Source organism: Fundulus heteroclitus, chromosome 5, assembly GCF_011125445.2.
Source record: "Fundulus heteroclitus isolate FHET01 chromosome 5, MU-UCD_Fhet_4.1, whole genome shotgun sequence".
In the NCBI taxonomy this organism is placed as follows: domain Eukaryota; kingdom Metazoa; phylum Chordata; class Actinopteri; order Cyprinodontiformes; family Fundulidae; genus Fundulus; species Fundulus heteroclitus.
In genome coordinates, this window is record NC_046365.1 from 5,576,011 (window position 1) to 5,601,711 (window position 25,701).

Genomic DNA, 25,701 nt, shown 5'->3' on the forward strand with positions numbered 1-25,701 from the left:
AACTTTGTTCTCAGCTGGCCAGTGACTTGTTTACAGGGTCTGTATTTTTTATCTTTTTGTCAGGTTGCCAAGTTCTGCTTTTAAACAACACTATTTAGCAAGGAAAGCTATGCTCTCATTTTTTCCTTTCTCCTTTAACATTTTAATGGTCTGTGCGCTTCCACCAGGCCGGCAACTTCAGTTTCTTCAGATGTGCACTGAATTTACTGCTACATTGCAAATCATCCCAAATCTCAAATCTGGTAAAAAAAAAAAAAAAAATGTTAGAAGACGAATACAATTATCATACTGAATAGAAAAAAACTCAACCCAAACGTTTGTGCTATATATGAACAGCTACTGAGTCTATGCAGCGACGTTCTAGGTCAGATCCTAGAGGCAGTTTTAACAAACAAATACAGCCTGTGAGAACAATAAAGGCCCTGATAATGGCAGGATGTGCTCCAGATGATTAATACAAACCTTTTAAACTCTGGACTCTAATAGGTAAAGAGTGATTTTCCCTCGAGTTTCTAAAACCCTAGGCTTGAAAGATAACACAAATGTTTGAATTATAAATTAAAAGAACAACACATTAAGGTATTGACTGAAGGAACAAATTGCAGGAAGCTAAAACCTTTGATTATAATTAAATGCTACACAGTCCACAAAAGATAATTCTGAAGCGTTTAACCGCTCTGTATGCCATAAATGAAAATCAACGTTTCCTCCCCCTTATCTCAGAGTGCAGCTCAGTAACTTACAAGAGTTTCTTTTCTCTCGTTCTCTTTCCCTCTCTCTCTCTCTCTGTGAGTGTGTAATTTGGCTTTGCCCCATCAGTTCGGCAGGAAGTTCCCAGCAGAGACATTTAAAGTGCAGAAGTGCTGATGAGACGGCGTAGTTAAGATTGATAAGACGCTCGCGGAGTAATTGGATGCAGGTGTGCAGAAAGTGGCGTCTAATTTTCGTGGAGTTCCAGTGTAAGGGTGTGCGAGTGCGCCAAACAGAATGGCACCTATCCAAGATATACTAGGTGAGACAATAAGGCATGGAGGATGTGTGTTTTTACCGTTGCTGGAAGGATGAATGGATGAGTTGGGGAAGGAAATGAATTGAAAGGTAAAGAACAACTGCTGGTCATTTTTCTATGATTGTTGTGTCAGGACTTAAACTATTAAGACCTGTAAATCAGAGCAAATGTCTCAATGAGACCACCTATATAAATAAAGGTATGATAAATAAACACCCAGTGCAATTACTTGCATCCATTGTAAAGATGTGTAAAAAGCTTTAAAATAAATTCATCTTTTATAGCAATTGCATAATCTTGTAATGTTTTTTAGGTCATTTGATCTCAGCCCTTGTTTTTAGAAGATTGAAGTTATTTTTTTTTTACCAATGAATGCCAATACTTTTGGATAACCTGACTAAAATAACTGTAACATCTCCAAATCTTATTTTGGGAGAGAGTTGCAGCAAAGAGGGGCTTCTTAGCCCTCCAGTTAGCCCTCCATAGTAACCATTTGATGGTATCCACATGGCAACTGGCTGTTTGGGCGCCATGCCAGAGGAAAAAGCCTTCTCTGTCCTAAATGTGTGAAGTTTGGTAAACACAATCGCCACTTCAACTGGAGCCTGCTGCTTTGGGTGCGGTCAGGTAAGGCTGTGCTCACACTGCAGGTCTCCATGTCCCAACTTTCTTTGCTGAGATCCGATTGTTCTGCATGGTTGTTTGCATTATAGCTTAAACGCGACCACCATCAGACTCCGCTGGCAGCAGTCTGTGCCCCTGAAGTGACCCACATGTGCAGAGGAAGACGTGAGCATACACACTGCACGCCGTTACGGTGGAAGTAAACTAGAACGCTCCCCATGTCAGTGTTGCTGCATCCTGAAATTTCAAAGCCGCTAAATTATGAATGATTCCATCAACAGTGTCTGCCATGCCTGTTTGTCTGTTGAAATTGATTTTTATCTTACTGCTTCCTGTCGCCTGTTGCATTTTAGTGGAGTAAAAGTTGGATAAAATGCAATACAACCAGGCTGAGGTTGCTCAAAGAACATCAGATCTGATTTAGACCCATATATGAATATTTTCCATCTTTGAGCTAGGGGAAAAGAATATAATAAAATTGTTTGAGCTGTTCAGACCATTAAAAAATTCAGATAAAGGTCATGTATGTGAGAATCTTGTCATATCCACTGTTAAGCGCTGTGGAGTATGTGTGATGCTGCAGGCCTGTTTTGACTACACAAACTCTGGAAACCTTGTTACAGTGAACAACATCATGAGCTCTGAAATACCGGGAGTTGTTCAAATAGAACCAAGAGGGGATGGTCACTGGTCTTCCAGCAGGATAAAAGTACAAAATATTTAACCAAATCAATACAGAAGCGATTCACCAGACAAAGTCAACGTTCCTACACGGTCAACTTAGTCCCCAGACTTACATCCCATAGGAAGCTATGGGGCGAAATGAAGAGAGCAAATTCTAAGCGAAGACCCAGAACTTAATCTAGAGAGATATTAAAGCAGGAAAGTTTCCTGTATGCTTCAAAAAGCATGAGTTTAACATTTCAGCATGATGTGCACGGGGGTTTTCCTGAGGATGAGAAGATTGTAACCTTACTCTCGCCAAATGGATTTCATTCAGCCGAGCTCCACTCGTGTGGAGCTCGGCGGAACTACATCCATCTGGCAAGAGTCAGGTTAAGAAGATTGAGGATTTAAAAAAAAGTTTTTATAATGCATCCAAGCCCTGCACTGATAACCTAACACCGTCAGAACCTCACAACAACACAACATGTACAGTCACACTACGAAACAGCGTTTATTGCATCTATTATGGAACCAGCAGAAGAAAAAGGTAGCTGAACATTCCACAGCCTGGGAAATTAAGCTGATGAAATCGCAAATATTTAGTGTCTTCCTCCTTCAAGCCATCAAACTCACATGCTTCAAAATATTAACAATCAAACAAAATAAATGTTGTGTCCTGCCTGAAACAACTACTATCCTGCAGCACTTACTACCATAATGATGAAATGTTTGGAGTGATTTGTTAAACCACACATTGCCACCAGTTTGGGTTTCTCTGCTAGATCCATAACAAGCTGTTCCATGTAGGAGGGGAGATCCACCATATTGTGAAAAGTAGTTTTCCAGCGAGACAGAAATTATAAAATGTAAGCTCAGGGTTTGAAGCCATAATTCCTCAAAGACTAATAGAAAAGCCTGCTCTATAGGCAGGTTGAACATTGCAACTTTTTCAGCTTCTCCATTATGAATCCACAGTCAGACCAAACTGGGAAAAGCCTCTCCAGCTCCATCATGTTGAGCACCGGTAGCCCTCAAGGTTGTGAGCTCAGTCCACTTCTGTTTACACTGTCCACGCTGTTTTATACACAAAGGTGCATTTACATTTAAGGAAAAACTGATCAATGAATTTGTGAATGATCCCACGGAAGAGGGACTCATTCATGCACATTGATTGAACCAATGTGCAGAAAGAAGGTCAGAGAGTGGCCCGGTGTAGAGGAGACAACCAGGTGCTCAGCACTGACCAAGGGAATGAGACAATTGTAAATTTTAGGATAGCATAACACAAGCATGCACCTCTCAGCTCCAGAAACTGTTCCATAGAGAGACTGGATAGCATTAAATTCCTTATAGTAACAATCTGTGATGATCTTGCCAGACTGAAGAACACCTCAGAAACTGTGATATGGGCACAGAGGAGACTGTGCTTTCTGAGGCAACTGAAATGATAATCAATCCTTACCAGCATCCCAGCATCATTCTACGCTATACTCCATCTCAGCGTACAGTGTAGTGCATGAACACATTAATAACAGTTTGGACTGAAAACTCTCATTTGCACTGACAGGATGGTAATAAGAGTGTAACAACTGACCACAGTTACAAACCAAGTCTAAATGGACAGTTAAAATCTAATTTTGTTTTATTTAAAAAGATGAAAGATAAAAGCATACAAAAAAACATTAATGCCAGATGCTGTGTTGGGAATTTGGCCATTATCCTGTATAGTTTATGTGAGCAAAGACAAAAGGACAACATTAAGCAGATTTAAGATAGCGACAGAATCAGTGTGCCAATTGGTGAAGTAGGACTGTGCATAAAAATCAATACAAAGATTAATATTTTTTTAAAAAAAACAACGATTTAATACTGTTATTCTGGCTTTGAATATCGATATACCTCCCAACCCCTAGGGGGCACTATTACAGCGCGTCATTACTGTTCACAGCGAGGAAGTGCAAGTGAGACGAATTTACGGAATGGCCAACAGGATTTTAGAAGCGCCTTCTTCCCTAAAATCGTGTTTGGGCAAGTTTTTGGTTTTTGTGATACGTCAAATGCATTGAAACAAATACACTTTGTTTTCCTGTTAATGTATCAGTGTTCAATAAATTGAACATTAATATAATATTTGGCTGGTTTTGTTGATTGAATTACTTTGAGCATTAATTTGAAAGTATTAAATATCGATATTGGAGTCAAATCAAATCAAGCTGAGCTATATCGAGAATCGTATTGTATCGTGAGCTATGTATCGAAAATCGTATTGAATCAGCTCATCCTAGATGATACCCAGCCCTATGGTGAAGAATGTCATGACCAACATATCTATTGTTAAACCTTATTTCAGAAAAATCCTACAAATGAATGAGAACTAGTTCATGTTCATTAAAGTGGTGAACTGTAAACAAGAATACATCAAGTTTAATCAGCCTGAACTGAATTTAGAACCAGTTCTTTTTAAATTTAAATTGCCAAATTAGCGTCAGCGGGTTATTCCAGCAGCAGTTCAGAGAAGAAGAAGAACCCAAGTGCAGAATGTGATGATGCTTAAATTGAAAAATAAACTTGTCACAGACCAGAAACTGAATGAAGCAGGCATGGTGAAAGAAGGTGACAGGGGGCATGAATCCAGAAGGAAAAACAGACAAACCAGCATGGAGTAGAAAGAACCAGGGCGTATTTATATAGAGGGAGAGTGGAGAGATGAGGCAGAAGACAGGTGGAAGTAATTTATACAATGGAACCACCAGAGTGATGTGCAGCTTTCAGTTGTAAAATGTTAAAATGTCCCAAACTATTCAAACTTGCCTCAGACTTAAAATGATGTAAAGAAGAGTAAAAAGAAAGAAAGCCAAGCAGCTTTTAATATGTTGGCTCTTTTTTATGGGTTTTTTATGTTTGCTTTGTGGACGACGTCTGACAACAAGGTTTAATGTGTGGTGAAAGCCCAGGGAACTGATGAAGTGGCTGGCTCGCCAAATGTGGGGAACAATGATAACTGATTCCCCAGTTGCTTATTGAATAAAAGGAAACGGTGATTCTATGAAGTTCCAGCACTTTATTAAGACCCAGAGCAGAGACAAAGTAATCACACCCCTGGCTAGGCCACAGCCTACATTTGGTAGGAACATTTGTGCAAACTCATTGGCCCAACCTTTTAAAGCAACCAAACACCTTATGTAGCCTTGGGCACTGTCACTCACCCTCCTTGGTATTAACATATCTGGACTCTGTTTGAAGTCTAGCTGGCTCTTATAAAATACTTAATGTGCACATGTAGTGAATTCCACTCTTGAACCACCCGGGTGGATGGAAGTGGAGATATAAACAAGGTTTAGATGGTCATGTTTGGTTGGACTTCAAATATTTGATTTGATCTGGGCTTTTAAAGTGTTCGCTGCAGATGTCCCTGCATACACAGCAGCGTAGTATGCAGCAATGGTTAACGTTAAAGAGTCAAGGGAATTTCCACAAGCCGTCTGGCAACACTCAGTGGGAAGCCCAGCTGATAAACTACCTCAGAATTACACCGACAATTTAAAGTCAAGTTGTTATTCAGCTCAGCTTAAGAATTTTGTGAGTTGTCCAGGAAAGCAGAACTGGTAGTACAGATATTTTCCTGTTGGAATGTGGCCCACAGCAGGCCTGCTTCACTACATCTGCATCCCTGGATCCTAGGTCACTCCAGGCTTCTAAATGTTGGCTTGCCTGCGGTGCTTTTAACTCTGCTCTTTCAGCTGTCACATCACAAGCCTACTGTATTCCTCTGTGACAAAAATAAATTGAGATAATGGAGTACTTCTTGTCCTGTTAAGGCTAACATGAACATTACCGTCGAGCACTTAACAAAGAGGGCTTCCTTGAGGTTTAGAGTGAAGAAAGTCTTGTTTCTTGTGTGAAGAGTGCTTCATTTCATGTGGCCAGGACATTGTTCAGAATACATTAAGGGGAAAAAATACCAGATTGTGACATTGAAAAGTATTGAGCAGAGAAAAATGACTGCATCAGTGTTAGGATATTGTGTATCTTAAAGTTGAAATGCTTCATCAGAACTAAATGAAGGAAAAATGCTGCTGCTGTGCTTGGAATTGGACTGGGATGTCTCAGACTAATGCAATACACTGGTTTAAAGCTGAAGTCTTACTTTAAAGTCTCTCAAAAGCAGAACTGCACAGCAGGCTTTATCTTTTCTATCAACAATCTGAGTTCTAAATTAATTACTGAGATGTGTCAAACACCCCTTGGATTTCTGTTGTATTACAACAAAAAACTTCAGTGTATTCTACATATTTAGTTGTTGCTTGGTTGTTGTGTGGATTTGTTTTTGTTTTTTTATTTGCCTTTGTGTGTGTGTGACTGATCAGCATAAAGTGTTAGTTGATTATGAAGTAGAGAGGAAAAAAACATGCATGGTTTTCAGATTCCTTCACAACTACTCTCTGAAGAGCGTGTCATGCGTTAGTACTCAGACCCTCTGAGTTAATACTAGATGTGGAACCACATTTGCTGCATTTACAGCTGCAAGGCATTTGGGTATGTCCAGTTTTTCCAGCTTGGCTGAGTTTCCATACAATTGGGCTTCTTTTGAACACGTTAGGCTAGGAAAAATAAAATAGCTTTCTGCGGGTTGTTAAAATTTTGGCTCCTTCTCTAAGTTTCTTGTAAGTTTTTAGGACGTATCCATCCATCCATCCATTTTCTACACCTGCTTATCCATGCAGGTTCGCGGGCAGGGGGGCTGGTGCCTAACTCCAGGGGTCAATGGGCAACATGCGGGGTACACTCTGGACAGGTCGGCAGTCCACCACAGAGAAACACAGAGACATACAGAACAACCAACAACAGATACTTGCACCTAAGGGCAATTTAGAGAGACCGATTAACCTAACAGTCCTGTTGGACTGTGGATGGAAGCTGGAGTACCTGGGGAGAGGCTACGCAGGCACAGGGAGAACATGCAAACTGCATAATACAGAAAGACCCCAGGGTTCAAACCCAGTACCTTCCTGCTGCATGATGGTCCATAAATGCTTTTTTACAGGAAGTATATATGATGTCATGTTAAATGATTAGCATGTATTGGTTAATCAAGTGTCACTATGATATAGTATTGGTCAATGTCAATAGCAAACATCCCTTATTATGTGTGTAATGTAATAAATCTATACTATTAACATGAGTACAAGAAGGGTTAAGATTTGGGTGTGTTTTTTTTGTTGTTGTTGTTTTTTAGTTTGGTGGTTTTAAGTTGGTTTTGGGCAGGAAACTGTCAGATCTGGCAACTCTGGTGATGACTCTACCAGCTTGCTGAGACAGAAACTTTTATCTAGAACTCAGGCTCAGATTTACTTAAAAGTGCCACAGCCGGGCGTACACTGTACGAGTTTTTCCCCTTTTCGGGCCGATTCTTCAGTCGTGCGAGCATTTTTTGAATCGGGCCGAATTTCAGCTTGATCGTAGAGGGGGGGAGGAGGGGGGACTGGCTTCTCACGACTACCTCCCGATCAGGAATCGGACGATCGTGAAAATCAAACATGTTTGAAATTCAGTCGGCTGTCGTGAGGTTTTCGTGAGCGCATCCTGCTGTTCAAGCAGAGCTACGAGGGGGCGCCCTTCCCTCCTCTCCATCCCCGCCAGTGGAGGGAGGGAAGCGGCCGTCCCTGAAGCAACCTTCGGCCGGTGTTGGGGAGGGCGAGCCGTCCGGTCCGCGCAACGCGCTGGCCGCCTGTTTCGGCACTCCTCCGCTTGCTGGGGGGGGGGGGGGGGGGGGGGGTTGAGGGCCAGGCGACCTGCCGCGCGGCCGCCGATGCCGATGCGTCTCGTCCCTCCTCTCTCCCCTCCGTTCCCCCGATGCCCGGTGCCTCCTGCGGGCCTCGCCAGAGCTGGGCTCGAACCCCTGCTCTGGGTCCCTGTCACCTACCGTCGCTCCCCTGCCTCTGCCACCACAGTGAGCGGTCCCAGAGGGGACACGACGTACAGTGTGAGCAGTCCGGTCTCGTCCGAGCGTCGCGCCGCACAGATCGTGAGCGGTGAACTTTTTAAACCCCGCGGTTCCGTCGCACAGTTTGAGATGTATATAAGTTCCACGACTGAAAAACTCGTACAGTGTACGCCCGGCTTAAGGAAACCCAGCAGATTGTGTCACGTCTTGACAAGCAGCATTCACTACTCCTGAAAGGGCGTAGAGCCACAGGGAGAGTCGTCTGCATTGTTCATGGTTCTGCAGCAATCCGTCATACTGAGCAAGCATGAAGCGACAGTGGAGAGGAAAACTCCCCTTTAACGGGAAGGAAAAATCTCCAGCAGAACCAGAACCGGGCTCAGTATGAACGGTCATCTGCCTCAACTGACTGGGGGTTACAGAAGACAGAGCAGAGACACAACAAGACAGACAAAAAAGCACAGAAGCACACATTGATCCAGGAATCCTTTCTATGTTATATGGTAATAGCAGATGATCTGCCTCCCCTGGATGATGTCACAGCTAACAGAACGCCAGACCAGATGTACCTACTATGAATATAAAATTGACAGAGAACAAAATGTTAAAAGTTGAAATAACAACAAACAATACAAATTAGAGAGCAGTAGAACTCGCCCAAGGACTGCTGGCTATAGCCACCGGGTCCCTGCTGTCCAGCAAGGATAACAGACAATGGATGAACAAATGGACAAAGGGATGAATGGATGAATGGACGAACGGATATAAAAGTATTTCTGAATGACAACTTTTTGTGTGTTTGCAGAGCTGTATTGCATAAACAAAGGTATCGCTGACACTGATGATGCTGATATGAAAGATTACCTAATGAGCATGAGCATTGCTTAGCTTTTATAAAGTGCTATTTTGTTTCTGGCTCATCATCAATCTTACATCCATTGCTTATTATAAAATCTCATGGTTTGGACAAAGCCCCTTTTATTTCTGACCTTGGCACCCTCACCCACAACAAGTTGGACACAGTCGTATTCACAAAATGAGACACACAAAACCATTATATGCTACATGCACATGTGTGCTCCTGTTTTTTATTGTTTAGTGCATCAAGTCTTACACATTTTCAGTTAGTGATGGTACTCTATTACATAATCACTTTCTTCTTCCTTGTATCATTAAACAAAGGTACACACATGCAAATGATCAACTTACGTTTTAGTTGTTTGACGCTTTACTAAACTCCTTCTGTAAGGTTGCTGAGATCCATTTTTTTGTGCTTCAACATCTGAATTTATATATCTGTTTACGCTGATATTTCTCTAAACCAGAATGCTTTTACTGACAGATTCAGTGTTGCTTTAGGTCCAGGGAGGGAGCACCACCAACCTCAGAATGTGTTCTATCATAGCTGATGCTGTGTTATGTCAGCATCGGGTCACACACACATTAAAAGCTCTCTCCCAGCCGCAAGTTCTTCTTTAACAGCGCCCTGAGAATATCAAAGCTTTAAACGGTTCTTACATAGATAAGTTAATTAATACACAAAGTGGGGTAATCAACCCTTCATTTCATGTTGGGCCTTGGGACATTAAAAGCTTTTGGTGCGTCGACCTCACCAGGGTTCCAGATGAAGTATGAAGACCATTTAGAACGTGAAGAAAAAAATCTTAGAAACAAAATCTGCTGCTGAGAAGAAATCTGTTGATTTACATTTAAAAAAAAATTGAGCGATATGATCATTTTTGTTCCTGTGAAAAGATGAGCAGTTAGATTCTGTGTCAACACAGAGTTATGTTATCTATGTCATGAATTGAATCAACCTGTGCATGTTGAAAGGAAAACATAAAGAACTGTTCTCAAATGGAAACAAATAGGACATGGCTGAAATGGGGCAAATTAAAGTGTCTGTCCAAATATTGAATTCATAAATTAAAAAAACTATACTATTGTGTCTGAGCTCCAAAATGCTGATGCACTGTTGGAGTCTGAGGAAAAAGTGATTCAAATGCTCAGTTTACAGAATTCATGATAGACAACCAATCTGTGTAAGTTCTTCCAGTTGTTGTCGACAGGTTGCATTCTTTGCATACCACAACCAATTACTTTAAGATGCTAACCATATCTAAACATGACCATAAAAGTACTACAATTTGACATTGGCTAGGTTGTCTGATTTTGGCCTTGATGTTTCAGAGAGGAGAGTAAAATTAATTTTAGTATTTTTACTGCATTCGCCAAAATATAGAGAATTTTACAAACAAAAATATGCAGTGGCTTGCAAAGGAAAACTTAACACAAGATTTTAGTAACAGTAAATTGCCCACCTAAATTAAACTTTTGGGCCTACATGCAAAACATAACCTGCGTTGGAAACTAGCGTCAAAGTTAACACGTCACACCTACAGTGAAATACGGGAGTGGCAGCATCATGCTGAGATGATGTTTTTCTCAGTAGAGACAGGCAACCTTGCAGCACCTAATCAGAAAATGAATGGATCTAAACAAAGAAAAGTGCTGGAGGGAAATCTGCAGAAAGCCTTAAAAGTCTTGGGGCTAGGGTGGAAATTTACCTCGTAGCAGGGGAAGAATCGTAAACATACAAAGTTACAATAGAAGATTCGGATTAAAGCATGTGTTAGAATGAACCAGTCCAGATCCAAACCGAAATTCTGTCGAGGATATCGCAGGGCATGAAAACTGGTCTTCACATATGCTCTCTATCCAATCAGACTGAGCCTAGGCAAGGCAAGTTTATTATATAGAAAACTTTTTGACCAATCTGTCATGAGGATTTGGTTGAATTTGACTTTGTAAAGTGCCTGGAGATGACGTGTTGTGAATTGGCGCTATATATCGTAAATTTAATCAAATTTAATTACTCCCAATTATACTAGTTTAATATGAAGCTATATGAATTGTAGATGCAGTATTTCAATTAAACCTTCTTTTTAAAAGGATTTTTCCTACAGTCAAGTTATAAAACAATTTTATTTTACCAAGGTAAAAAAAAAAAAGAGGAGAACAGATAATGAACCAATAGACTAAATTAAAATAATAGATCAAATTCAAAGGATTAAAAGTGAGAGAAAATCAATCGGTTATGGAGGATGAGGAACTGTGGAAAACACAATCATGTAAGTTAGGAAGGAAACACTGGAGATCTATGTATAGTTTGAAATGAGAAAAATGAAATGAATGATTACAATCAATAAAAGCACTAAAGATAATGTCACACAAAGTATGAATACAAAACATAAATAGTACAGGTTGTAAATATCAGTATGAACACCTCATCAATTCAGAAATGGACTTGTAACCAATGCAGATGTAAAAATGTGTGCGATATGAGCAGCTCAGTCATGAAGCAGCTCTATGAATACTTGGACTAAAAGAGGAAGATGCTCTGGAGAGAAGAAATTTAAGAGGCATAGCTAATGGTATTCAAATATTTGCATCTTTTAATAAATAATGCAACTGAGATAATTGAGTTTTCCAATGCAACCTGTCTGCCAGTCTTTTACCACATTATGTGCACAGTTGTTGTTTTTTCTTTTCTTTTTCTATACCAGTATGCAAACCAGTTTCAAGTCCTGTATTGGGTACAGTCCTTCGTTTATTTGATATAATTGATTGAGTGATAATGGTGTCTAAACGAGATTTTAATTAACAATGATGTCACATTTTCATTAAGGTATAAATAGCCGGGGGAAAAGAAAAAAAATACTTTGAATGGAGAAACACAGGAGCCAACGGATAAAGACGCATGAAAGAAGGCGCTGAAGTAGCAACGCCTGTTGCTGTCATACACAGATAAGAGCGCAACACTCACACACACACACACACACACACACACACACACACACACACACACACACACACACACACACACACACACACACACAGACGCAAACGATGCTCTCTGCCCGATCTATTCACTCACTCAGGGATTCTCATCAACTCAGACTGAAAATCAGTTTGCCTCAGTACAATTGGTCTCCTTGGCGACGACTCGTTGTCCATTTTAACAGGTCCTTTGGGCCTTGATTATTGTGACACTGCAATAGTTCAGCTGAGGACAGTCAAACTGTTTAATTTGTATTATTATTATTATATATAAAGCCAAAAGGAAACACACTGTATAAAGCGACACAAACTGTACTGTGAAATGTATTCACTTACACACAGCACTGACATCAACAAAAATTAACAATTAATGAGTGAGTGAGTGAGTGAGTGAGTGAGTGAGTGAGTGAGTGAGTGAGTGAGTGAGTGAGTGAGTGAGTGAGTGAGTGAGTGAGTGATGCTACAAAATGTGAATTACACTTTGAAATGAAACCTGTCTTTTTTTTTGTGTTTGTCTGTTGGGACTTCTCACAACTTTAACTGAAACTTAGAAGTGTTAAGTAAATAATATTACATTTCTTATTGATTTTGTACATTTTCAGAAGTTCCAGAAACAGCTAATAGTAATTAGGTTACACAGCATCCAAGCAAGATTTTAGAAAAAAATAAGACATTTCAGTGTGTAACCTTTTAGTGGAGAAAGACACATTTAAATATCTTAAGACAAAAAAAGCAAACTTTACTGCAAAAACAGAGATGGTTACAACTGTTGCTGCAAAATTATACAAGTTAATTTTACCTTTTTTTTTTACTTCGTACTGAAAACTTAATTTAAATCTTATGGGTCTTACATCTTATAAGATTACTGTACAGCACTGTAGAGCTGCACATGTGCAAAGAGCTCTTGTGATGGTTTGTGTTCCAGCTTTTCACAAAATCAGACTGGTCTGAATGTGGAGCTCAACCAATGTCGGAATATATATATAAAAAAATAACATTAAACATTTTAATTATGGTATAACAACTCAATTTTAAAGGGATAGCATACCTAAAACATAATAATGATAATTATAAAAAGTTATTTGAAATTAATATTTAACTTAATAACAATTTATGTAATTAATTTCTGCAACGGGTTAATTTTAATTTCAAATATAAATATTGCTCAACACAGTCATTAATTAACTTAATTAATTAATGATTGTGAGAAATCCTTATATTTTTATGACCTTAGACAAATCTCGCACTATCATGAAAGGGAAGTTAACATAAGTCAGTAAAGCGGTAAACTTGTACAATAACTGTGAGTTTGAAAATGGAGAAGTTTTTCATTCAGCCAGCGACTCCTGTCCGTCATGTAGCAACTGCTAATTTACCGCAATGAAAAAGGTTCTGGCGCAGTCAATGTGTAAATGGTAACAGATCAGTGTGAAAGTGCGTCGTGGACATTATATGTCAACACTTTTACTTATCTTGATCTTTTTAATATTCTGTATATGGTGTTACATATTAAAATAAATAAATAATTGGAAAGCATGAATAGGTGGAGAGATGCTTGGATCCAGATTTCTTGGGTTCTTTTTGGGTCCTCGTATCTGAATTTGCCTATACAGAAAGGTATAGGCAAACGCTTACTATGCTATACCTATGTCAAATAATATAAACATAATGAATACATAATAAATGTAATGATGGCTGATTATCCCTGTGACACTAAAAGGTAGATACTAAGGGAAAGTTAAAATAATCTGGCAAACCTGACAAGCACTTGTATTAATACACACAAAACATATTTGCCTGTGGAACGATCGGTGCCTCAGACCTATACCCTATCCAATATTTACATCAGCATCCTGTCCAATATCAATATTGGCTCAAATCAGTCACAAGTCAGAAGAAAGCCTTTACAGAAAGCATAGAGAGAGAAAAAACAAAGACCACGTCTTTAATCTATTTTAACAAATATTGAAGGGTTATGTTTTTTTTCTGGGGGATGGGTGGTTGGGGGGGGGGCGCGACAACAGGATTTCCTGATTTACTTGAGCCACTGACATACTGACATCTCTTACCTATAATGTGCACCAGGCTCAGTTATCTGAGGAATTGTACGACGTAGGTAAAAAGGAATCAAAAATAAGGGTTGATTCTGGGGAGAATGGAGGACATTCAAGCTGCTACTGATAACATTTATCAGCCAGCACCTCATTTTGTGGGGTAGCAAGTGGCAAAAAGGAATTTAGAGGGGATTTCAAGGATTAGTGGAAGCAAGATTTCTTGTGGCTGTCCGTTTTTCATGCCATCTTATCCATGCATGGGAGCTGGTGCCTATCTCCAGCAGCCAGTAGGTGCGGGGCGAGATACACCCTGGACAGGTCGACAGCCTCTCTTAGGAAAACACAAAGACATATGAGCAAACAACTGCATGCACAGGCACCCACTTCTAAAGGTTATTTAGAGAGCAGGCCAGGCTACCCAGAGAGAATCCAAACATGCAAACTCCAGACAACATCAGAAATAACACGATGCAACTTGGAAAGAGGTATATAGAAACGATGGAGCGCCAACAATACAGCCACCCTAAAAAGATGAGACGATATGGAGATCAAGATAATGAGGAGAAACCAGAAAACTATGAATCCTCTTTATTGCTTTGTTTTGTTTTTTCTTTAACAAATGGAGTAAAATGTTTTAAAGGTATACAGTACTATGCAACTGGGGTTGATTTTCCAGCGAGGCTCCCCCCAGAGGGCGAAAGTAAAAGTGCACTGTCGTAAAGATGCTCAGCTGTTCTGGTTTCTCCGTCAAGCCAGGTGCGGTTGTTTTGAGCTTAGCAGACAGGCGAACGCAACGAAAAGTCGAAAAAACGGCAGTACAAACAATGACTAACACAGTGAAGGTATGAACATCAGGGTTCCTGCAGCGCTATCTTGGAGAGGCGGCCGCCTCACCAAACTCACGCTACTGCCTCGCCAACATTAAAATATATATATATATATATATATATATATATATATATATATATTTATATATATATATATATATTAATAAAAAAATAAAAAACTCGATATGCTTGCATGTTTATTTGACGTTAACACGCGGTTCTTTGTTGTTGCTTTCGCGCGTGCATATAGTGAATGGCAGGGCAAAAACACATGGAGTTCTCGCCGTAAAGTGAGACTTCTGTGGGTGCGGGCCGTGAGCTCTTGCAATTGCAAGTGCGGTATTTCCCCCACAGACCACCAGGGCGGCCGAGAAAACCTTTGTTCGACCTGAAATGACTCATTTAATCATCAAAAACAGTATGGAACACATTAATTAACTGAAAAATGTTGCATAGTATGCCTTTAAAAATCACAAGCTTATTTATTGAATCTTCATCCACGGTAGAATATTACTGTCCATATTTCACAAGTCTTTTTCCACCTTATTCCTGGAGGTGATCCCGGTCAGGAATAGTTGATTATGTCAGCAACTTTCAGGAGAATAGCGGCGGCTACAGCAAAGTGGTTTGCTTGGTACCTATGTTTGAAGTAGGGCATTTGCACTTTGGTTAATTTTTTAAAAATTCTTACGTTTTTGCCAGTTGTGATCACACACAGCTATGGGCTTGTCCTTCATTTGGACGATGTTGAACCTGTGGATGCATGATAAACATGGACTCAACGGAAACCCGGACTGTTCCTGCAATCAGTAGAACATTTTCTGTTCATTTCAAATAAGGATCCGGCACAAATAAAAGATCAGGTATGACTTAGATTTCAGAAACAACAAGTAACGTAGTTAGGTCCTTCTAGGACTGGTAACAATTAAATAGTGCCCAGGCTTTCCTGTTCTGCCCACATTCACAGGATGTTGTCTCTTAATGATAATCAAATACACAACTATGTGCTCCCAGTGATTTTAAAGCTTAAATCATGAATTTATTCATTCAAAACCTGACTGTACTGAGTTTAGAACTAGTTTCTTATTTCTTATTAAATAATTAACTAACTTGTGTTGCTTTTTACTATTTTACTTTTCACTATTACCATTTATGAACTCTGTGGGTGTGATTAATGGTTAAAAGGAACATCTTAGGCAATTCATCAATCCTTTATTGTCTTTGTTTTCATGTACTACATTTTCCTTCATAGCTGCTCAATTAATATGAGCCGTTACATTTTTTTCTTCTTTTTTTTTCAACAGCTGTTTTTGCATTGCATTGCTGTCCAGTTTTTATTCCCCTTTTTTCATTCCTCGTTTTTCTTTTTTTTATCCCTTACTATGAAATGCATAAATATTCTGGTTAAATTCCATAACCTTTTATTCAATAGTTTACAGAGCAACCTGGTTCTGCAACGATGATAACTTCTTTTCATTCAGCACCATCTCTGTAACAGACCTTGCTCTTTGAGAAGGTTTGACACTGCTGTACACAGATGTTTCACAAATCATCCAGATTTACAAAAATCCCAGGAGGGTTGTAACATTGCCGTACGGGGCATTGTGCTGGAATGATTGAAACTCACTTGATTTGCTCCATAGGCTTGCCCTAAGCGGACCAATGGCTCTGTTCCTCTGTGGTTCGGTCAGCCGTGTCATTGTGCAGGCAGGCTGCAGAATTAATTTAATTCTGTGGACCAGCTATTTCTATTGTAGCGGTCAACTGGTTTACAGACTCAAGAAGAGATTAAACAACAACTTTAGTTTTGGACAGTAGGGGAACGAGTGAGAGTGGATGTTATGGGTAGGGTGTGTGTGTGTGTGTGGGGGGGGGGGCTATGTTAAATAGCTGTTTGTAACAAAGTCTACTTGAGTAATTTTTGTAATTAATACTTTCCTATTTTAAGTGTTGAGAAGCTCATGATTACCATCTATGACTTTTTATTTCCCATGGTGTAAGACTTGGCACAGAGGTCCATTTCTTTAAGACGCTGTTCAAAATGGGAAAGACAAAATAATGGCTCATTCAAGTAAGGCAGATGTTTGGTGATGGTAATATCTCAGAATAGACAGAAAATTGCTACCTGGTTAAACTTGTCAATGTCAACTGTTAGAGCAATAATCTGCGAGGAGCATAGCGAGGAATGTGAGGAAAAAAAAGCTCCCCTTTTAGAGAAATTCATAAAAGAGTCGCATCTGGTGGTTACAAAGTCTCCATAACAACCATTTATTTAAGACTTGAGAGAGTCTGCAGGTTCAGGGTGCTCTGTGTACCATTCAATTATTCATCACAGAACTTACTTTGAAAATACCATACTTACATTTAAATTATTTAATAAGGTCTACCTTTGGTTGGTATTTGTGCAGATATTAGGACTTTTTACAACAGTTTACAAATCTATTGTTCCCAAATTTGAATTAAAAGGCAAAGGTGAAATGCTTTTCTACTTAAAGGATTATTGTGCAAGTTCCTGAGCTTTTGCAGAAGTTTGCCCCCTCTGGCAACAAGTTTAAATGAAACCAGTGTTGTGTAAACGCATGGGAGAAGCAGAAAACTGCTACTGTGACTGTGCAGGTCTGTTATTTAGAGGCATAATATCTTCTGAGGTAATAATGTAATAAATATTGAAGTTAGACCAATTACGCCGGAGACTTAAAGTAGCGCGAGTAATGCAAGCGCAATACGTCACACCCACATGCACGGCGAGCGAACACAACTTAAAGGTATACTATGCAACCGGGGTTGATTTTCCAGCGAGGCTCCCCCCAGAGGGCGAAAGTAAAAGTGCACTGTCGTAAAGATGCTCAGCTGTTCTGGTTTCTCCGACAAGCCAGGCGCGGTTGTTTTGAGCTTAGCAGACAGGCGAACGCAACGAAAAGTGGAAAAAAACGGCAGTACAAACAATGACTAACACAGTGAAGGTATTAACATCAAGCTTCCCGCAGCGCTATCTTGGCGAGGCGGCCGCCGCCGCCTCGCCAGTTTTATTATTATTATTATTAGTTTTATTTATTATTTTATTATTAGTTTTATTTATTATTTTTTATGTTGGCGAGACGGTAGCGTCTCGCCAACATAAAAAAATAAAAAAAAATAAAATAATAATAATAATAATAATAAAAAAACTCGATATGCTTGCATGTTTATTTGACGTTAACACGTGGTTCTTTGTGGTTGCTTTCGCGCGTGCATATAGTGAATGGCAGGGCAAAAACACATGGAGTTCTTGCCGTAAAGAGAGACTTCTGTGTGTGCGGGCCGTGAGCTCTTGCAATTGCAAGTGCGGTATTTCCCCCACAGACCCCAGGGCGGCCGAGAAAACCTTTGTTCGACCTGAAATGACTCATTTAATCATCCAAAACGGTATGGAACACATTAATTAACTGAAAAATGTTGCATAGTATGCCTTTAAATCACTCTTTCCTAAACTGACTATTGATGCAAATGGAGGCAACCGTGGTAAATAGAGGAAAACTCTTTTTACACATCTGGAAATTGTAAGGGCACGTATGGGAAAGAAAGAAAATACTTTTAAACTTGCACAATGCTCCTTTAAGTATACACAACAACAATTAAACCATTTTCACAGCAATGATCAGATCGTTTTGTTCTCATTTTTCTGTAAAAGAGGTCTCCTCTTTTACAGGACATTTTTGACCAATCTGTATAATCTGACCCTATCTGTATAATATCATTGAACTTGACTTTGTAAAGTCCCTTGAGATGACATGTTTCATGATTTGGCGCTATATAAATAAAATTGAATTGAATTGAATTGAATCCTCTGGCTGAATGAAGCCTAAATTACAGTAGCTATGCTCCTCCCCATAGAAGAAGGCTACAGCTTTTTTCTCATGCTTAGAGAAAATAACAAGTCACCTGTATAGAAAGATTCTGAAACTTAAAGAGTGCTATCCATCAATACTGTTAGGTTACTTGAACAGTACAGGTTGGAAGTTATTCAAGTCATCATTTTCCAATCATTCTCTTCCAACATCAGGTGGTGGGAGCAACAGGTCCAGTAGTGAGACCCAGCCATCCCTCTCCACAGGGATGGAGACTCTCCAGCTCATTCTGGGACACCCCAAGGCTGTAATGTCAGGTTTCTGAGCTCACCACAGTACTGAGACCACCCTTTTCAAGGTGTTTAATGACATCCATATAAATGCAGACTGTGGAAGAACCACAGTACTAGAATTATAGGACCTTAGTGCAACATTTTATACTGTTGATCACTCCATTCTGTTAGAGTGTTTGGAAAGCTGGGTCAGCTTTTGTGGTACAGCACTCAGCTAGTTCACATCCTACTTAAAGGACAGGGACTTTTTTGTATCAGTAGGTAACTTTACATCCCAGATGGCAAAAATCACATGTGGGGTTCCCCAAGGATCCATCCTGGGTCCCCTCCTGTTCAATATCTACATGGTCCCTCTAGCTCAGATCATAAAACAACAACATCAGCTACCATAACTATGCAGACGACACACAGCTCTACATCAACATGTCACCAGGTGACTATGAACTCATTCAAGCACTGAGTAAATGCCTAGAAGAAATCAATGCATGGATGTGCCAAAATTGTCTTCAATTGATTAAAAACAAAACTGAAGTAATACTTTTTGGACCAATAGAGGAGAAATCAAAAGTTAGGAACCACTGATCAGGCCCGAATCCTGGGAGTAGTGATGGACTCAGACCTGAACCTTCAAAAGCATCTAAAGACAATTACAAGGTCGGCTTTCTATCCCCTGAGGAACATTTCCAGGATTAAAGGACAAATGTCTCTGCAGGATCCTGAAAAACCAATCCATGTGTTTATTTTTAGTTGAATTGATTACAGTGTTTTCACAGCTCTGTCAAAAAAAAACAATCCATGTGTTTATTTTTAGTTGAATTGATTACAGTGTTTTCACAGCTCTGTCAAAAAAAAAGAGGATCAGACAACTGCAGCTGATCCAGAACGCTGCTGCCCGCGTCCTCACTAAGACTAAGAAAGAAGAGCACATAACCCCTTGTTCTAAAGTCCTTACACTGGCTCCCTGTATCTCAGAGAATAGACTTTAAAATACTTCTGTTAGTCTTGCCTAACAGTCCAGAAGGGAAATGTGGTCCTACCTGCAGGTTTAGTGTCTGCCTTGATGACTAGAGGGATGAGCCAGGAAACATCTCCAAAGGGACACACCCCACAAGGCACTCTGATCAGATGACCAAACCACCTAAACTGACTAATCAATACAGAGGAGCAGCACCTCTACTCTCAACCCCACCAGAGGGTCGTACTCCTCCTCCTAACTCTAAGGCTGGGCCAAGCCAACCATCCAGAGGATTCTTATCTGGGCTGCTTTCTTCCAGTCATGTTGGTTATCAGCCATCAGTAGATCTGTCAGTATGACATCACAGGTTTTTATAGGATGTCTATAAAAGCCTGTGTGTTTCTCTAAAGTACTAGGACAACCAGATACCTAATTTCAAATTATCACTACACAAATATTTTATTTGTACAAACAAAATCAAAAAGAGAATATGTTTTGGAGGTTTCTTTAAAAGGTAATGATAAAATATTTATTTTCCAGAATAAATTAGGGCAACTGAAATCCCACTCAGACCTAATATTCAGGTGCAGAATATTTCAACATTACTCAGCACTGTGAAGGACGTTTGTGCTGTTTAAACCTCACCACTCGCTGGGTGTGCTCCTGACTGTTGAAGTGAGAGTGAACACCATGGTGAGATCCAAAGAGCTGCCTAACCCGTCGTTCACACATACTCCTTCATCCATGCGTTCTTCACAACACAAATAAATGCCATTCCAGTCAATGGGGCATTTCCCAGCAGCACAGTGGTGCTACGGCATGACAAGGAACCCTCCTCCGCTGTCCCTCCAAAATACGGATGGAGTCTATTTGTGACGGATGACAGAGCAAAATGAGTCAATTTCTGAAAACCAGATGAGCCAGACAGGAAGTCAGAGGAAGAAAGTGCAAATCGGATCCGGTAGTATTTCAAAATAAAGGAGGGAGGGGGCGGGGCTGTATGGATGCATGAACGGATCCAGTTTGGATTCATGCATGGCACATTTTGCAATGAACGGATGGAGCACACGAGGAACGTAGTAAGTGTGAAGGCGGCATGAGGCTTTCAGAAAGACATTTGTAGCAGTTTATGAGTTTGCTAAGGGTTTAGAACAGACGTCAAAATAATTTCAAATCAGCTATTTCACTGTAGCCAGAGAAAATAGTAAATTCAAGCAAGTTCACCCTTAGAGCAGACAACAAGATGCTAAAAAGAGTCTTTGAAATTCCTAAAATGTCATGATTTGTGTTTTGTTTTTGGACTATTCATTCATTCCCCACTCTGTTCAGTCACCTCCCAGCCACCACTCAACACCATTATCAGATCCACCTGCTGCCACTAGTTTACCCTCAAGTCATTCTTCTGCCTACGTATACCTGCCTCACTCAGCCACTCCCTAACAGAACCAGTCGTCTCGTCCTGCTGCCTGCTTGCGTTTGGTCCCCAGTGTCTTCTCGGCACTCTGCCTGATTATTCCTTGACCTGCTCACGCCCTGCCCTCTCTTGTTTGTGTAACTAGTGCTTGTTTGCACTACCTGGAAATGGTCTTTCCTGGATCCTTCATGCTTAGCTCTGCATCACCGGAAACTCATCTGAATTCTGCTTTAGTCTGCTACAGCTGGTGAAGTTTGGTTCTGTCTGCAACGCGTTGTCTGCATCTGGTCACCTGCCTGTCTCCTCTACCGTCTTCACCATCATCACCTGTCATCTCCTGCCTGTCATCTACTCCATTCAACTCAATAAACCTTTAAACGTACTCTGTACTATCGGCTTGAATATCAGGTTCCCAGATCCTATCATCACATAAAACGTCGTCACAGGACCTAAAGCAGGCTCTTGCTCCTGTTCAGATGAAAGTGGATGCCTGTACAGTCAGGAGACCACACAAGTTTAATTTTCATGTGAGGTGCCTCAACAGGAAATCTGCGTTTAGTATGAAAAACATAAATACAGATGTATTTATGTATTTAATGTAATCTATTCAGAAATGTAACAATTCAGAACAGGGGGCGACGTTTGGCATAAATCAAACACAGCATACCGAGGACAAAGCTAATTGCAACTGCAAAGCATGGAGGTGGGGATGCCATGGTTTGGATGTTTTGCTGCAGAAAGACCAAACCTGCTTCCTATTCCAGAAGCCCACATAAATCCTCCTGGGATTTTTACACCAGAGGACGCTTAAGGAAAAAGTGAGATTATTATTGACTCCCACAATGATTGGCGATTGAGAGTGAAGATACAGAAAGTTCTGGGGCGAGTTAAAGCCCAGATGTTGATCTCACTGAGATGCTGAGATGTAACTTGAAACTGTCTGCACGTGCAGGAAACCTCTCACACATCTCAAGGCTGACAAATAGATGAACAAAACTTCCTTCAGTCAATGACATGTCAGTGGCTGGCAGATAGGAAAAAAGAAGGAAGGGGGTTAACGCTAGATGGCAGTGAGGAGAAGGACTTTACTTTTTCCATAGTTTTTTTCTTGATGTGTTTTATGGATTGAGTAAAATAAGGCCAATCTCTGGGATTTATCGTCAATTAATCATCTTTTCTAGAGAAGCAAAATTGGCTTCAACATATGTAAATCTCTTAGTAAAGACGTGAATATTAATCGGGTTGTCCTAATTTTTTCACATAACTATCACTTCATTTTTCTAAACATAGAGGAATTATCAGCTTGTTAATATCTGAATTTGACTGCAGATTACTGTAAGTCCGGCCATCCTATTCCTGTTGGAGGCTAAATAGGAAGGGCTCATATGCAGCTTATACTCACAAGCTCAATCAGCACAACGCCTAAAGTACTCCACTAAAGTCGTAAATGAGTTTAAAACTACAGCATCTCTATCCTCAAAAAGTGGTCCACACATGTTTTTATCTTTATTTCCATTAAAACACATTTAGAATTTCCTTACAAAGCCATCAGCCACTCACCGGATGAGCACAGACACCCCCACATCTTCACAGTTCTTGTAGACATGCCCCCACGTGTCCTGGATGATCTCCCTTTCAGAGTCGGAAAGGGGCTCCGTTCGCTCCGGACGGTCCTCGCAGTCCCCCCCTTGGCCCCCCAGCAGCTGTGGAGGTGGCGGAGGCGGCGGCGGAGACTCCCTCCGAGACATCCTCCTGCGGCGCAGCAGCCCGGAGTCTCCAAGCAGCGCCCGGGGGAGGTAGGGAGCCAGGGAGGGGGGGAGGGAGATGGAGAGCTGAGACCCCACGGCGGGAGCTGGGAGGAGAGTCGGGGTGAGAAGAAGGAGCAGAGGAGATGAAGAGAAGGAGGAGGAGGAGAAAAAGGAGGAGAAAGGAGCCAGAGAGAGCTCACAGCCAAGAACTGAAAGGAGAAAAAGAAGCTCCTGATCTCCCAGCTGCCACCCAAGCAGCTCTGACTCCCAACTCTCCTTCACTGCTCGTCTCTCCAACTAACTTAATTCTTCCACTTATCTCAGAAGCCCTCTTCTCCCCACCTCTCTTTCCTGTCTCCCTGCATCCCTCAGTGAGGGAGATGCTTGTCAGTGGTGCTGATGTTGCTCTCCCGTCACTTCTCCTCTGCCCCCCTCTCTCCGGCTGAAGGAGGCTGTGGTGTGTTTGTTGGAAGGACCTGATGGAATGAGATCAGGGTCGGGAGGAAAACGGAGAGAGACAGAGGGGTGGAGAGAACTGGTGATGAAAAAAAAAAAGAAGGCGAGGGAGAGCATTGAGGGTCCCTGGCAACACTCTGCTCTGCTCCCCCAGAGCACACAGTCATGGAACATGCACACATATTGACATATCAACCACTGAGGATCCAGCTCTTTGTACGCGTCTAGCTCTTTCAAAGACGTGAAATCGGATGCAAATAAATGTTTGAGTCACATTCGCGTTAGGATGTGCTAGCTTTATAATTTGTGCAAACAAGAGAAAATTAGAAGCGTATGTTTTATCGACTCACTGGGAGAATGTGAGAAATTACGGCTACCAATGCTCTGCAAAATACAAACAATTTTGCATTATGTCATTATGTTAAAATTTCAAAATTCAATAGGTTTTTTTGGCCTTTTAGGTCATGTAATTTTGTCTATACTTGCGCAGTGTAATTTAATCAATACATGATTTTCTTTTTTTGTCTTTTTTTTTTTTTACATGCAAACGTCTGAAAGTTTGCCACCCACTTGCATTTAACCTTCCTGACTTTATTCTTAGCAGAACTATCGTTTAATACAATTACAGCTCCTATCTATGTCTCTGCCGGTTTTGCACACCATGAGACTGAAATGCTGGCCCATTGTTCTTTGCACAACAGCTCGTGGTCAGATATGATGGAAAGTGACCGTGAACATCAATTTCCAAGTCTTAGCACCGAATCCCAAATCCCAATCTAGATGTAGATTTTGATCAGGCGTTTTTGACACATGAACATGCTTTCATCTAAACCAGTGATGTCCAGTATCACTAAGCTGAAACAACTCAAGGGCCAGAATTTGTTTTCCAATTAAAAACACAGAAAAATGCAAGATACTTTTCTTTTCACCCGCTTGTCAAAAAATTTAAAGTGGAAAAAGGACATATAAATGTAGGTCTGAAAAGGGCCTCAGATGCTTCCTTTTATAAAAGAGTTTTCTAACTTTTTGGATCAATTTTGTTTCTAAATTGTTGGCCAAGAAAACGTTTTTAGTTCATCCTCAGCAACATAAATGGGACCTTTCTTCTAAAACATTCGCCAAGTTTAAGGATTGAATGTGCCCAAGTCTATTTTTGAGTAAAACGTTGCTAGATGTTTGTGCCTCTACCTGCTAATGTTGACGTAAAAGAAAACATGGCTAATTAAAGACAAATATCATTTAAAAGGATATGCATTTTTAATATAATTAAAAATCTTATCCTAAAAGTGCAAAAAAAAGTCCCTTTATGCATCACCTCCATTTGCTGGAGAGCCTAACTTGTACTTCTTGATTGATTCATTACATTTCTACTTGCCCAGCCTGTAGGTTCACATCAACAACCATGTCCCGGCTTCAAGTTTGTCTATCACATCAGGTCATAGGTAAATACATTCAAGTTTTTGAGTGTTTATGACAAAGTGAAAAAAATAAAGGTAAAACATTTGCAAAGCAATGCATTTTACCATCTCTTGCTAAGAAGTGTTATCATTATTACGCTCTTTTCATGAGGAGTGAATGTTGCTTGTCAAGACTTGATGCAATCTGCTGGGTTTCCTTAGATAGGACACTTTTTGACCAATCTGGATGATTTGACTGAATTTGACTTTGTAAAGTACCTTGAGAGGACCTGTGTTATGAAATGATGCTATATAAATAAAACTGATCAGTTATTTTGGCTACTTGACACACAGGGAACCCGATGTGCAGGCACCAGTATTCAGATTCTGGGTTAACTGTGCAGCTACATACTCACAGTCCAGTCCAGTAGATGACAATAAAGCCTGAGTGCTGACTTAGTGCTGACTCCTACTCCAATAACAGCATTGTAAATATGTCTTGAGCCCCCCTTTGGTACCATAACGCTGACGATTGGTTGTCAGGCTGATGGTCCTCTTTTGCACGTGATCAACCAGTTTTGATCGTCACCGTTAGCCGTGTTGAGCCTCTATGCAAAGGTGCTGCCTGTAAGGCTGAGTTTAACTAC

General features: G+C 40.5%; 1 protein-coding gene across 1 annotated transcript in view; it reads right to left on the reverse strand.

The window, feature by feature from the left end:
• Positions 1-23,673, reverse strand: part of cygb2 (cytoglobin 2) — a 31,580-nt gene extending 7,907 nt beyond the window's left edge. Inside the window, exon 1 of the mRNA XM_012854865.3 lies at positions 23,014-23,673. Coding sequence (XP_012710319.1) covers positions 23,014-23,201 — 188 coding nt within the window. The 5' untranslated portion in view covers positions 23,202-23,673. The remainder of the gene's footprint in view (positions 1-23,013) is intronic.
• Between the last annotated feature and the right edge of the window lie 2,028 nt (positions 23,674-25,701).